This window comes from Pristis pectinata, chromosome 9, assembly GCF_009764475.1.
Source record: "Pristis pectinata isolate sPriPec2 chromosome 9, sPriPec2.1.pri, whole genome shotgun sequence".
NCBI classification, from domain to species: Eukaryota; Metazoa; Chordata; class Chondrichthyes; order Rhinopristiformes; family Pristidae; genus Pristis; species Pristis pectinata.
The window spans coordinates 99,083,330-99,097,035 of NC_067413.1; the positions used below are offsets into that span (position 1 = coordinate 99,083,330).

At 43.5% G+C, this 13,706-nt stretch overlaps 1 protein-coding gene across 1 annotated transcript in view; it reads right to left on the reverse strand.

Moving 5' to 3' along the window:
* stac (SH3 and cysteine rich domain) overlaps positions 1-13,706 on the reverse strand; it is a 94,454-nt gene that overhangs the window by 56,358 nt on the left and 24,390 nt on the right. The window contains exon 2 of the mRNA XM_052023507.1: positions 4,916-5,189. Within this exon, the coding sequence (XP_051879467.1) occupies positions 4,916-5,189 (274 nt within the window). The remainder of the gene's footprint in view (positions 1-4,915; positions 5,190-13,706) is intronic.

A 13,706-nucleotide genomic window follows, 5' to 3' on the forward strand; every position in this document is an offset into this window, starting at 1 on the left:
TCGATGCTCTAAGGAATAAAGTCCTAGCCTGTCCAACCTTTCCTGATAACTCAGTCCCTCAAGTCCTGGCAGCATCCTTGTAAATCTTTTCTGCACTCTTTCCAGTTTAATAACATCTTTCCTATTGCAGGGTGACCAAAACTGAAGACAATATTCCAAGTGTGGCCCCACCAGCATCCTGTACAACCACACCATGACCTCCCAACTTTTATACTCAATGCCCTGACTAAAGGCCAGCGTGCTATAAAAAAAGCCTTCTTCACCACCCTGTCTACCTGTGGCGCCACTTTCAGAGAACCATGTACTTGTACTCCAAGGTCCCTGTGTTCTACAACACTCCCCAGAGCCCTGCCGATCACCGTGTAAGTCCTACCTGGATTTGACTTTCCAAAACGCAACACCTTGCACTTATCCGAATTAAACTCCATCTGCCATTCCTCGGCCCACTTACCCAGCTGATCAAGATCCCTCTGTAATTTTTGATAAACATCTTCACTGTCCACTGTACCACTTATTTTAGTGTCATCTGCAAACTTATTAACCATGCCTTGTACATTCACATCCAAATCATTGATTTAGATGACAAACAACAATGGGCCCAGCACGATGATGACAGGATTGGCAGATGTAATTTAATGTCCCGAGAGTGAAGAAGGCCGAGGGGAGACCCGTTAGAGGTGAACAAGGTTATGAGGGGAATAGCTGGAGATGTTTCTCCAGAGGACAAAAGTTTCGGGTAAGGGTTAAGAGGTTTAAGGGATGCGAGGAAGAACTTTTTCATCGTGGTATTGTTGGAATCTGGGAAGGCCTGCCTGAGGTGGTGGTGGAATCAGGTACTTTCACAACACTTAAGTATCCAGAGAAGCACTTGAACTTCCTAGGCATAGAAGGCTATGGGCCAATGGAAAATGGGATTAATTTAGATAGGTACTTGATGGTTAGCATGGGCTGTAAGGCCTGAAACTGTGCGGTATGACTCTGTGACAATTAGAAAGCAGTTTTCCTGCACCACATCAAAAACATACATTTGACATATTTAAGTGGGATTATTTTGTTGGTTAACAATAATTAAGTATGTGAGCAAAAACATGGTAGATTGAATATAAAGGGACAAATAGAGAATATATGACTGTACAGGAGAGAAAAGATTTGCGATCCCAAGACAAATTATTTTTAGGTACTAGCTAGATAAAAAAAATGGTACTTTGATAATTATCTCAAATTATCTCATGGGATATGGAATGTAAACGATGAGGAAACTGTGCTGCAATTATATTGAGTCATGGTCAGATCCTATTGGGATTCTCAGTACCACATCTCAGGAAGTTTACATCAGGATTGATAAGGAACTACACGTATTGAAAGGAATTGTTAGGGTAGATACCAAGAAACTATTAGTCCTGAGAGGAAAATAAAGAACAAGGGACACAATCTTAAAATTAAAGAGCAATTAAAGAGCTAAATCAGGATATACCTTTTCATGCCAAGGATGCAAAGTCAACAACTGTCTCTCTCAAAAGACTCCAGATGAAGGCACTTTTGGGGCCTACATTAAGAACTATCTTTCCAAAACTGGAACATATCTGTCCACTCTTGTTCCTAAATCAAGGATACAGTTTTATACGTAGACTTTGAGAGATTAGATGCAAAGAAAGCTGAGCTCAGTGAACCAAGATTTATATTAATAATCCTTCTAACCAGCAAGAAACAAAATTCAATAAGAAACAAAAGTGCTTAATTTTCAGCTGGATCTTAGTGCCTCTGTAATATATTTCTGGAAATATTTCTTATGGAATTCTACAGGTAGCCACAGGCCAATTAGCCTTACATCAGTGATAGGGAAATTCCTGGACAAAAGTCCAATGGATCGGATTTATGTCCATTTGGAATGGCAGGGCTGATCAGTGATAATCAGCATGGCTTTATATGGGGCAAATTCTAACTTGATTGAGTTTTTTTGAGGCAGAAACTAAGAATATTGATGAAGGCAGGGCTTCAGTAAGGCATTTGACAAGGCTCTGCATGGTAGGCTGGTCCAGAAGTTTAAGACTCATGGGATGCAAGGCTAGCTGACCAAATGGATCCAAAATTGGCTTGGTGATAGGAGGCAGAACCGAGTGATGGAAGGATGCTTTTTTGATTGGAAACCTGTGACCAGTGGTATACTACAGGAATTGGTGAAGGACCTTAGTTGTTTGTGAGTTGTAAGTATGATTAATAAATTCTGTACAACATGAAAATTGATGGTGTTGTGGATAGTGAGGAAGGTTGCTGAAGGTCACAGCAGGATCTAGAAAGTTAGGCTGAGCATAGGCAGAGGGAATCTAATCTCGGTAAGTGTGAGGGGATGCATTTTGAGAAATCAAATGGGGTTGGGATGTATGCAGTAAATGGTAAGGCGCTAAGGAAGGCTGATGAACAGAGGGACCCTGGAGTCCAAATTCATAGCTGCCTAAAAGTGGTATCACAGGTTGATAGGGTGGTGAAGAATGCATATGGCATGCTTGCCTTCATAAACTGAGGCACAAGAATTGAGATGTTACATTGCGACTTTACAAAACACTGGTTAGACTGCACTTGGCAATGTGATGTGCAGTTCTAGTTGCCACACTATAGGAAGGATATAATAGCACTAAAGTCATGGAGTCATACAGCATGGAAACAGGCCCTTCAGCCCAACTGGTCCATACCGACCAAGATTCCCATCCAAGCTAGTCCCATTTGCCCACATTTGGCCCAAATCCCTCTAAACCTTTCCTAGCCATGTACCTGTCTAACTGCCTTCTAAATGTTGTTACTGTACCTGCCTCAACCACTTCCTCTGGCAGCTCGTTCCATTACATCACATGGCTTCCAAGGTGTGGTGTGCCCCAGGGGTCGGTGCTGGGCCCATTGTAATTTGTCATCTATGTCACTGATTTGGATGAGAATATATGAGGAATAGTTGGCAAGTTTGCAGATAACACTAAAGGTGGTGTCATAGACAGCAGAGAGGTGCATGAAGAATTGCAGCAGGATCTTGATCGGCTGGGTAGGTGGGCTGAGGAATGGCAAATGGAATTTAATTCAGATAAGTGCGAAGTGTTACATTTTGGAAGGACAGGCCCCAGTTACTGTTGCAGAACAGAGGGACCTTGGAGCACAGTTTCCTTAATGTGGAGTCACAGGTAGACAGGGCGGTGAAGAAAGCTTTTGGCATGCTGGCCTTCAGCAGTCAGGGCACTGAATATTGAAGTTGGGAGGTTATGTTGTGATTGTATAAGACGCTGGTGAGGCCGCACTTGGAGTATTGTGTTCAGTTTTGGTTGCCTCTTATAGGAAGAGCGGGATTAAACTGGAAAGAGTGCAAAAAAGATTTGTAAGGATATTGCCAGGACTCGAGGGACTGAGTTACAGGGAGGGGCTGGACAGACTGGGCCTTTACTCCTTGGAGCGTAGGAGACTGAGGGGTGATCTCATAGAGGTGTATAAAGTCATGAGGGGCATAGACAGCGTGAGAGGTCTTTTTTCCAGGGTTCGGGAATCGAAAACTAGAGGACATAGTTTTAAGGTTAGAGGTGAAAGGTTTAATAGGAACCTGAGGGGCAGCTTTTTTTATGCAGTGGGTGGTAGATATGTGGAACCAGCTGCCAGAGGAAGTGGGTCAGGCAGGTACATTAGCTACATTTAAGGAGTATGTGGATAGGTATGTTGATGACAAGAGTTTAGAGGGATATGGGCCGAGTGCTGGGAAATGGGATTAAGTTTGAATATACATCTTGGTTGGCACTAAGAAGGATGGGCTGAAGGGCCTTCTTCTGTGCTGTACAACTCCATGACTCTACATATGAACCACCCTCTGGGTGAAAAAGTTGCCCTTCAGGTTCCTATTAAATCTCTCCCTTTTCACCTTAAACCAACCCCTGGGAAAGTGACCGTGTTCATTCACCCTTTCTATGCCCCTCGTGATTTTATCCACCTCTATAATATCTGCCCTCATTCTCCTACACTTGAATGAATAAAGTCCTAGCCTGCCCAGCCTCTCTCCACAAGTCAAAGGAGAATCACCCGGATGTTGGCTGGATTGGAGGGCCTCAGTTATGGGTAGAGATTGGATAGGCAAGGCTTGTTTTTCCTGGAGCAAAGGTAGCTAAGGACTGACTTGATGGAGGTAGATAAAATTATGGGAGGCATTGATAGGGCAGGTGGTCAATAATCCTGAGAGGAAGGAGCTTAAAAGGGGATAGAGTCATTGAGTACTACAGCACAGAAACAGGCGCTTCAGCCCATCTAGTCCAATGGATAATCTAGTCTAGGGGTCTGAGGGGAAAGGTTTCTTTTCTTACACAGAGTGTGGTTGATATCTGGAACATGGAGCCAGAGGAGATGGTGGAGGCAGATATAATAACTACATTTAAGAAGCAGTTAGACAGGCACTTGAATAGGCAAGGCACAGAAGGATATGGACCTAAAACAGGCAACATTTGATTGGAGTTGATGGGTAAGACGGTCGGCTAGATGTGATGGATTGCTGAGCTCATTTCTGTGCTGTACAACTCCTAACCAAGGGGTCGTACTTATATTGGTTCATCAAATTAACGATTTAATCTGCATTTGTAAAATTACACTAACAGATATTGAAATATAATGGCATGGGATTTTAAATCCCAGATACCTTGCAAACTGCAAACAGGAGCACTAATGAAAACTAAAGATTTCTGAATCATTAGTTTGATGTGCCTCAAAACACAGAAGGTAACACAGTTTCAAAACTTTCAGTAATTGCATTGAAAGTTTCCACTGACTGAAAAATGTTATATTCAGTGCATGGTATCTTTGGAAAGATGGGTCTACTTATTAACTACAATTATTCACCAGATTCAGCTCTATAATTAGAAAGATCATTGCCATTATTGCATGAGAAAGAAATGCTTACCAACAATCATGTGGTTGCAGGTATCACAGAAGGTTGGTTTCTTGAAAATGTACTCCAGGAAGGAATGTGTCCTGTTCTCAAGTGGTCTCTGGTTTCTGGTTGGGGTGGACGTTTGACTTCCTGTAACTGGGAGCTGTCCATTGCTGGAACCAATTCCAGGCAGGAGCTCCACCTGCAGTTTTGTCTCACTGCTTGTGTGTTGGAAGAAGTTCTCTGCACTTTTGCTCCTCAGACTTTTTGTCTTAAATGATAAGGAACGCTTCAACTTCTGCAGCTGCAATTGAATGGAAATGGTGTTTAAGCAGATTAGAGACATGCTGAGGATACAGAAAAATGTTGCCCAACTGTTTTGTGTTGAATCTCAGAGCTCCAGCTTCATGACTGACACCAACATAGGGTTACTTTAGCTGGCTTAGCTCTGAAACAGTATCCTTGGCAAACACCACAGGGATCAAATTTCTAGTTTTCAATGTGTGTATTCAATTAACAACAGTGCCATGAAGAGCGGAGTACAGATGGACAAATACAGTGCATCAGAACAAAAAACTGCAGCAATTCCCTTCCTTCTCCTCTTGAAGGTCACCAAGTCAGCCTTCAGCCTACCAGCCCACTGCAAGGAACCGCACAGAGTTGTGGACACAGCTCAGCACATCATGGAAACCAGCCTCCCCTCCATGGACTCTTGTCTATACCTCTCGCTGCCTTGGTAAAGCAGCCAGCATAATCAAAGACCCCACCCACCCCGGACATTCTCTCTTCTCCCCCCTCCCATCGGGCAGAAGATACAAAAGCCTGAAAGCACGTACCACCAGGCTCAAGGACAGCTTCAATCCCACTGTTATAAGACCGTTGAATGATTCCCTAGTACAATAAGTTGGCCTCTTGACCTCACAATCTACCTTGTTATGACCTTGCACCTTGCTGTCTACCTGCACTGCACTTTCTCTGTAGCTGTGACACTTTATTCTGCATTCTATTATCGTTTTACCTTGTACTACCTCGATGCACTGTGTAATGAATTGACCTGTACGATCAGTATGCAAGACAAGTTTTTCACTGTACTTCAGTACAAGTGACAATAATAAACCAATTCTAATTCCAATTCCAACCATCAAGCAACCATTTATACTAATCCTACCCTAACACCATTTTATTCTCTAATGGTAGTTACTAGTCAGTGATAAAGAACAGACCTCCAGCGAGTAGTTTCCTCAAATCAAACGCACTGAGGATAACATACCAATCTTCTCTCAGTATCCATGAAACATTAACTCAGCTCAGAGAAGGAGGCAGAGGAGTGACCTGAGTAAAGGATGCAGAAAGGTCACCTTATGGAGATTTATAAATTCAATAGGGCATAGATGAAGTGGACGGTCAGAGTCTTTTTCCCAGGGTAGAGAAATCTAAAGCCAGAGTGCATGGGTTTAATGTGAGAGGGGAAAGATGTAAAGTGGACCCAAGGGGCAAGTTTTTCCACACAGAAGGGGGTTGGATATATGGAACGAACTGCTAGAGGAAGTGGCAGAGGCGGGTACATTTACAACATTTAAAAGTCATTTGGATAGTCACATGGATAGGAAAGGTTCAGAGGGATATGGGCCAAATGCAGGCAAATGGGACGAGCTGAGGACAAATTGAGCTGAAGGACCTGTTTCTGTGCTGTGTAACTCTTTGTTTCTCTTTCCATAGATGCTGCCCGAACGGCTGAGTGTTTGCTGCATTTCCATTGTGTTTTAAATAGAAGTGCCTTTCTGATTCGAGCCATACGTATTTAGCTCACAGTATTAACTGCACCAACCAAGTGGAAGAAGTGGGATCAAAAGAAATAGGTGATGGTATTTACTTTAATTATCCTTCTGCCTTCTTGCCATGTTCCTGATATTATCCTGCCTTTTTTGAACAGGTTGGAATGTCATCAGAACCAGATCTGTAAGTTTAGCCGGAAATCTGAGCAGTGAGGTGCAACGAGAGAAGCAGCATTGGGCATTGGCTTTGTTTTAAGGTAAAACCATTGCATCCAAATCTGTCCCCATCAGCCTTCAACTATCATCACACTCAGTGATGAAGCATTCACAGCTCACTGCAGATGAGAATTCCAAAGACTTACAATCCTTTAAAGAAATCCCTGTTCAAAATGGCTAACACTTTTCCTGAGAGTATGTACTCAAGTCCTTCTAACCTCCGATGAATTCAGGCTTTAAGTATTCAACCTCCTCATTCCAGGGGTGAATAGAGTGAATCAATGCACAAGAACACATGAACAAATGTCACAAGAATATAAGAAACAGTAGGTCATCTGGCCCTTTTGAGTTGTTCCATTGTTGATTTAAGATCATGGCTAATTGTTCAACTCAATGCCATTCACTAGCACTATTTCCACCATAGAAAGCATCCTATCTGGATGCATCATGGCTTGGTATGGCAACTGCTCTGCCCAGGACCGCAAGAAGCTGCAGAGAGTTGTGGACACAGCCCAGCACATCACGGACACCAGCCTCCCCTCCTTGGACTCTGTCTTTACCTCCCGTTGTCTTGGTAAAGCAGCCAGCATAATCAAAGACCCCACCCACCCGGGTCATTCTCTCTTCTCTCCTCTTCCATCGGGTAGAAGATACAGGAGCCTGAGGGCACGTACCACCAGACTTAAGGACAGCTTCTATCCCACTGTGATAAGACTATTGAACAGTTCCCTTATACGATGAGATGGACTATGACCTCACGATCTACCTTGTTGTGACCTTGCACCTTATTGCACTGCACTTTCTCTGTAGCTGTGACACTTTACTCTGTACTGTTATTGTTTTTACCTGTACTACATCAATGCACTCTGTACTAACCCAATGTAACTGCACTGTGTAATGAATTGACCTGTACGATCAGTATGCAAGACAAGTTTTTCACTGTACCTTGGTACAAGTGACAATAATAAACCAATACCAATACCAATTCCTCCATTCCATTATTGTACAGAAATCTATCTCCCTTTGTGTTGAATTAAGGCAACAACTGAACCTCTTTTGCCCTCTGGAGTAGAGCATTCCAAAGGTGCACCACACTTTGAGTGACTAAGTCAGGCCTTCATCAGTCAGGGCACTGAGTGCAGGAGTTGGGACATTATGTTGCAGTTGTACAAGCCATTGGTGAGGCCACACCCGAACTACTGTGTACAGTTTTGGTCCCCTATTATGGGAAAGATGTGGTTAAACTGGAAAGAGTGCAGAAAAGATTTATGAGGATGTTGCCAGGACTAGAAGGCCTGAGTTATAGGGAGAGGTTGGCCAGGCTGGGTCTTTATTCCTTGGAACATAGGAGAATGAGGGGCGACCTTATAGAAGTGTTCAAAATTATGAGAGGCGTAGATATGGTGGACAGTAACAGTCTTTTCCTCAGGGTAGGGGAGTCCAAAATGAGGGGGCATCGGTTTAGGGTGAGAGGGGAAAGATTTAAAAGGGACCTGAGGGGCAACTTTTTCACGCAGAGGGTGGTGAGTGTATGGAACGAGCTGCCAGAGGAAGTAGGTGAGGCAGGTACAACAGTATCATTGAAGAAGCACTTGGATAGGTACATGGAGGTTCGGGACTTGGAGGGATATGGGCCGAACACAGGAAATTGGGACTAGTTGGGTGGGCACAGTGGTTGGCATGGACTGGTTGGGCCGAAGGGCCTGTATCCGTGCTGTATTGCTCTATGATTCTAATGACTAAATTTCTTCTCATGTAAGACCTAAGTGGCCTATCACTTGTTCTGAAACTGTGCTCCCCAGTTCTAGATCCCTCTGCTGGGAATTATCCTTTCAGTATCTAGCCCATCAAGCCCTTCAAAGAGGTTTGGATGATCTCCTCTCATTCTTCTTAGCTCCAGTCAAGTCACTCTCTTCTCATACGGCAATCCCACCAGCTCTGACAACTGTCTTTTTGTTAATTGTTTTTTATTTACAGCGTGGTAACAGGCGCTTCCGGCCCAACGAGTCCACGCCGCCCTTTTTTTTAAACCCAAATTAACCTACCCGTATGTCTTTGGAATGTGGGAGGAAACCGGAGCACCCGGAGGAAACCCACCCAGACACGGGAGAACGTACAAACTCCTTACAGACAGCGACGGGAATCGAACACCGATCGCTGGCGCTGTAATAGCGTCGCGCTAACAGCTACACTACCATGAATATCTGCTGCAATCTTTAGCAAGTACATCCTCTCTGCAAACAGATTTCCCCTGGTTAACAAAAGATTAAGTTGCTAAAGAACCCTTTGTTACATGAAAATCAATACAGAGGAAGATACAGTGAACCTTTAACTTATGCAGGGTGATACCAGTTGCCATGAACAGTAAGAAAATAAACTCACAAGTCAGTCAATCTCATAGAGTCACAGAGCAATACAGCACAGATACAGGCCCTTCAGCCCAATCAGTCCATGCCGACCACTGTGCCCACCCAGCTAGTCCCAATTTCCTGCATTTGGCCCATATCCCTCTAAGCTCTGCCCCTCCATGTACCTATCCAAGTGCTTCTTCAATGATACTGTTGTACCTGCCTCACCCACTTCCTCTGGCAGCTCGTTCCATATACTCACCACCCTCTTAGTGAAAAAGTTGCCCCTCAGGTTCCTTTTATACTTTTCCCCTCCCACCCTAAACCTATGCCCCCTAGTTATGGACTCCCCTACCCTGGGGAAAAGACTGTTACCCTCCACCTTATCTCTGCCTCTCATAATTTTAAACATTTCTGTAAGGTTGCCCCTCATTTCTTCCAGTATGGATGCAGTAAATCAAAAGTAATCCAAGCTTATTTTGACAAGCTGAATCTTAAGAGCTGAAACTTCTAAATCATTCGTCCGATGGTCATTGTTGCCAGACGGTGAGTGGAGGTGCTCAAAGAGCTATTTTTGTTTATCCTTTTAAATAACTTTTTTTATTTTACAGACTCCTTCCCATAAACCCAATTGAAAAGACTTAAATGTTGCTTTTTTTTACAGACCTGCATTTGAAAGGCAGTCTCTAAATACATTCCCCACTCTTCATTGTAGAAAACGTTATCACCAGCTGACAAACCAAATTAGATCAAGCCCCTCACTGTAGTGAAGGTTCATTAAGTGAAGATTCACCAACCAGGAGAGACTGGTCTCATCCAGGCCTTGTATAATTCCTGACTCTTGTGTTCAAATTCAGTCTCAATAAAGGCCAACACGTTACTTGCCCTCCTAATTAGGTAATGATGCAGCTCTATAAAACTCTGGTTACACCACACTTAAGAGTACTGTGTCCAGTTCTGGTTGCCTCATTATAGGAAGGATGTGGAAGCATTGGAAAGGGTGCAGAGATTTTCTAGGATGCTGCCAGATATGGATTATGAGGAGAGACTAAGGGAGCTAGGGCTTTACTCTTTGGAGAGAAGGAGGATGAGAGGAGACATAATAGAGGTGTACAAAATATTAAGAGGAATAGATAGAGTGGACAGCCAGCACCTCTTTCCCTGGGCACCAATGCTCAATACAAGAGGGCATGGCTTTAAAGTAATGGGTGGGAAGTTCAAGGGACATATCAAAGGAAGGTTTTTTACCCAGAGAGTGGTTGGGGCATGGAACACGCTGCCTGGGGCGATGGTGGAGGCAGGTACATTGATCAAATTCAAGAGATTACTAGATAAGCATATGGAGGAATTTAAAATAGAGGGATATGTGGGAGAAAGGGGTTAGATAGTCTTAGGCAAGGTTTGAATGTCAGCACAACATGGTGGGCTGAAGGGCCTGTATTGTGCTGTACTGGTCTATGTTGTATGTTCTATGTAATTGCTGGCTGCACCTACCTTCAAGCACACTTGTGTCCCTTTTAACATCAACACTGTCACATCTCTCACCATTTATCACACACCCTACTGTTCTGTTGCAGTCACCCATATGGATGACTTAAATAACTTTTCACATTATATTCAATCTGCCATTTTCTCACCCACTCACGAAGCTTGATTTTATCCTCCTGAAGCTCTGTATATCCTTCTTCCTTTTCACAATACAACCTAGTTCTGCATCATCAGCAAACCTGAAAATATGCTATTTGTTCCCTTCAGCCAACTTACCGGTGTGGACCGTGAAGAGTGCGGGTCCAAGACTTGCCACCTGTCGTACCCGTGTTTACTCCCACTCTTCACTTTCTATTAGAGAAACAAAGGACTGCAGATGCTGGAATCTAGATGAAAAACACTATGATGCTGGAGGAACTCAGCAGCCCAGGCAGCATCCATGGAGAAAAGCAGGCGGTCAACGTTTCGGGTCAGGATCCTCCTTCAGGACAAGAAACCTGAAACGTTGACCATCATCACTTTCTATTAATCAATTCTCAATACGTATCAATTCCAACACGGTCTAAACTTTTGACCTCATTGAAAGCCTTGTGAAAATCTTAACAGACCACTTTCACCAGCGTCTCGCCTCCCTTTATGTTTTTGTACTAGTCATATCCTCAATAAAACTCCAATTAATTAGTCTGACACGATTTGCCTTTTATAATCCATGCTGACTCTGCTCAATCCTATTATGTTTTTCTAGGTGTTATGATATATTCCTCATTGTATATTTTAGCATTTCCTCTATTCCTGATATTAAATGAACAGTTCAATCTACTTTCTCTCTCCATTCCTCCTTAAATAATAGGGTCACATTTGCTACCCTGCAATCTGCAGGATTCGACAGTATTTTTTAAAGATAATAACCACTGTATTCACCATCTAAATCTAAATAGACCACATCCTTTATCTATTCTACTAGCCACCACCATGAGAACCTGACTTGAATAGGTATGGGATGTGATCTATCTAGATTTTCAAAAGGCATTTTATAAGGTCTTACACAGGAGGTTGGTCAACAGGGGTAAGAACACATTGCAAATGGGGGTAAAAACTTTGAGATGTCGACCACCAGGTCCTTGTGATTTATCGACTTCCAGTCTCACAAACTTTGAGTACATTTTTTTTTTACTAATCCTTTGCTCTAATACATCTGGAACATTTTTATGTCTTCTTCCATGAAGACTGACACAAAGTACATGAATAGGAATGGTTGCGAGGGATATGGGTTAAACAGGGCAAATGGGACTAGCTCGGGTAGGCAACTTGGTCGGCATGGACGAGTTGGACTGAAGGGCCTGTTTCCGAGATGTAAGACTCTCTGACTCTATAGGTTGGTCTAAGTAATTCCCACCAATGTTTTTTGCCATTTTGTTGTTACTTTGCCACATCCAAACTTTTAATTCTACATCATGATCTGTTCAGCCATGATCATTTCTCACTACTGTACTAATTTCATCCCTTAATAATAGCACTGTTCCACTTCCTATCCGTCATACTTCCTTATGACATCGAAGGAGGCTTAAGCAGCTCTCAAAACAATCTCATCCCCTCACTTCTTTCACACCTTCATTAACTCCACACCCATCCACACGGGGCAGTCTAAAGTGACTAATTAACCTGTCAACCGTGTGTGGGGGAGGATTCCAGAACGCTCAGGGGAAACTCTCACAGTCAAGGGAGAACATGCAGACTCCACTCGGGACTGAACCAGGTTGCTGGTTCTGTGAGCCAGTGGCACCACAATGCTAAATACCTTCGAACATTCGGCTCTCAGCTCCAATCAACCCGCAGCTTTTTTTCTATAATGGCTATCAGATCACCTTCTTGAGTCATTAATTCATCTACCTTATTGTGAATGCTGTGTGCATTTAGACAGAGTACCTTTAACGTCGCTCCTTTGAAATGTTTAAATACTTTGACCCCAGTTGCTGTGTTCCTTTGATTCCACCTCAGATTCAGTTTGCTTAACACTTTTCTCATTTGTATTTCCTGCTTTGTTTCTTCCATTCAAGGCAGAGACTGACAGACATTTGGACTACAAGGTAGTTAAGGAGTATGAGGAGAGAACAAGAAAGTGGTGTTGAGGCCAAGACTACATCAGCCATGATCGTATTGAATGGTGGAAGATGCTTGAGGGGGCAAATAGCCAACTCCTGTTCCTGTTTCTTATGGAAGGAGTACAGGGAGATTGAGGGTCATGGTCTACGTTGTGGGAGGAGGAGGATTGTGGTTGATATTGTGGATACAGTCAGAGAGAGATCCGAGATTGCGACAGATGGTGAGGATGTAGCAGAGGGAGATTTTGGTCACGTGTGCACTGTGGCAGAGTGGAGAAAGAACAGTGGCCATAAAGGAAAAAAATGCAAGGAGCAGATAGAGTGGAGGCAGTTGAGGATTATTGGGCAAGCAGCAGAGGAAGGACAGGGCTGGTGTAAGATGTGTAAGTAGTGGAGAGATCAGGTGCTGTAGGGATATTGTTGCAGAAGTGGAAAGAAATCAGAGGTCCTGGGGAATACTGTCGAAGGATCCGAGAGAGAAGGGAGAGTTTTGATGGACCAACAAAGGTTTAAGAATGGTTTGGAAAGAGCACAGAGGTAACTAACTAGAGGGGACCTCCCGGGAGCAGAGAGTGATAGGCCATCATGTAGGATGGTGTGGAAAGAGCAGAGAGAGACCACAGTATGTGGAGGTTGGTGTGGAAAGATCAGGGATCATGGGGAAAGTTGTTGAAGGAGAAGGGAGAGATTGTGAGTCATGTGGAAAGAGACCTCCTTACATTCCTCTCTGCCATGGTGGGGAAACTCACCTTTCCTTCATTCTTCTCCAACTGTCCATCGTGCCTTCTCCTAACTCATCTTATCCATGATACCTACCTCCTGCTCCCTCAACTTTACTTCCACTAAACTGATGACTACCCAAACTGATATGGTTAATAGCGTCTTATCCCCA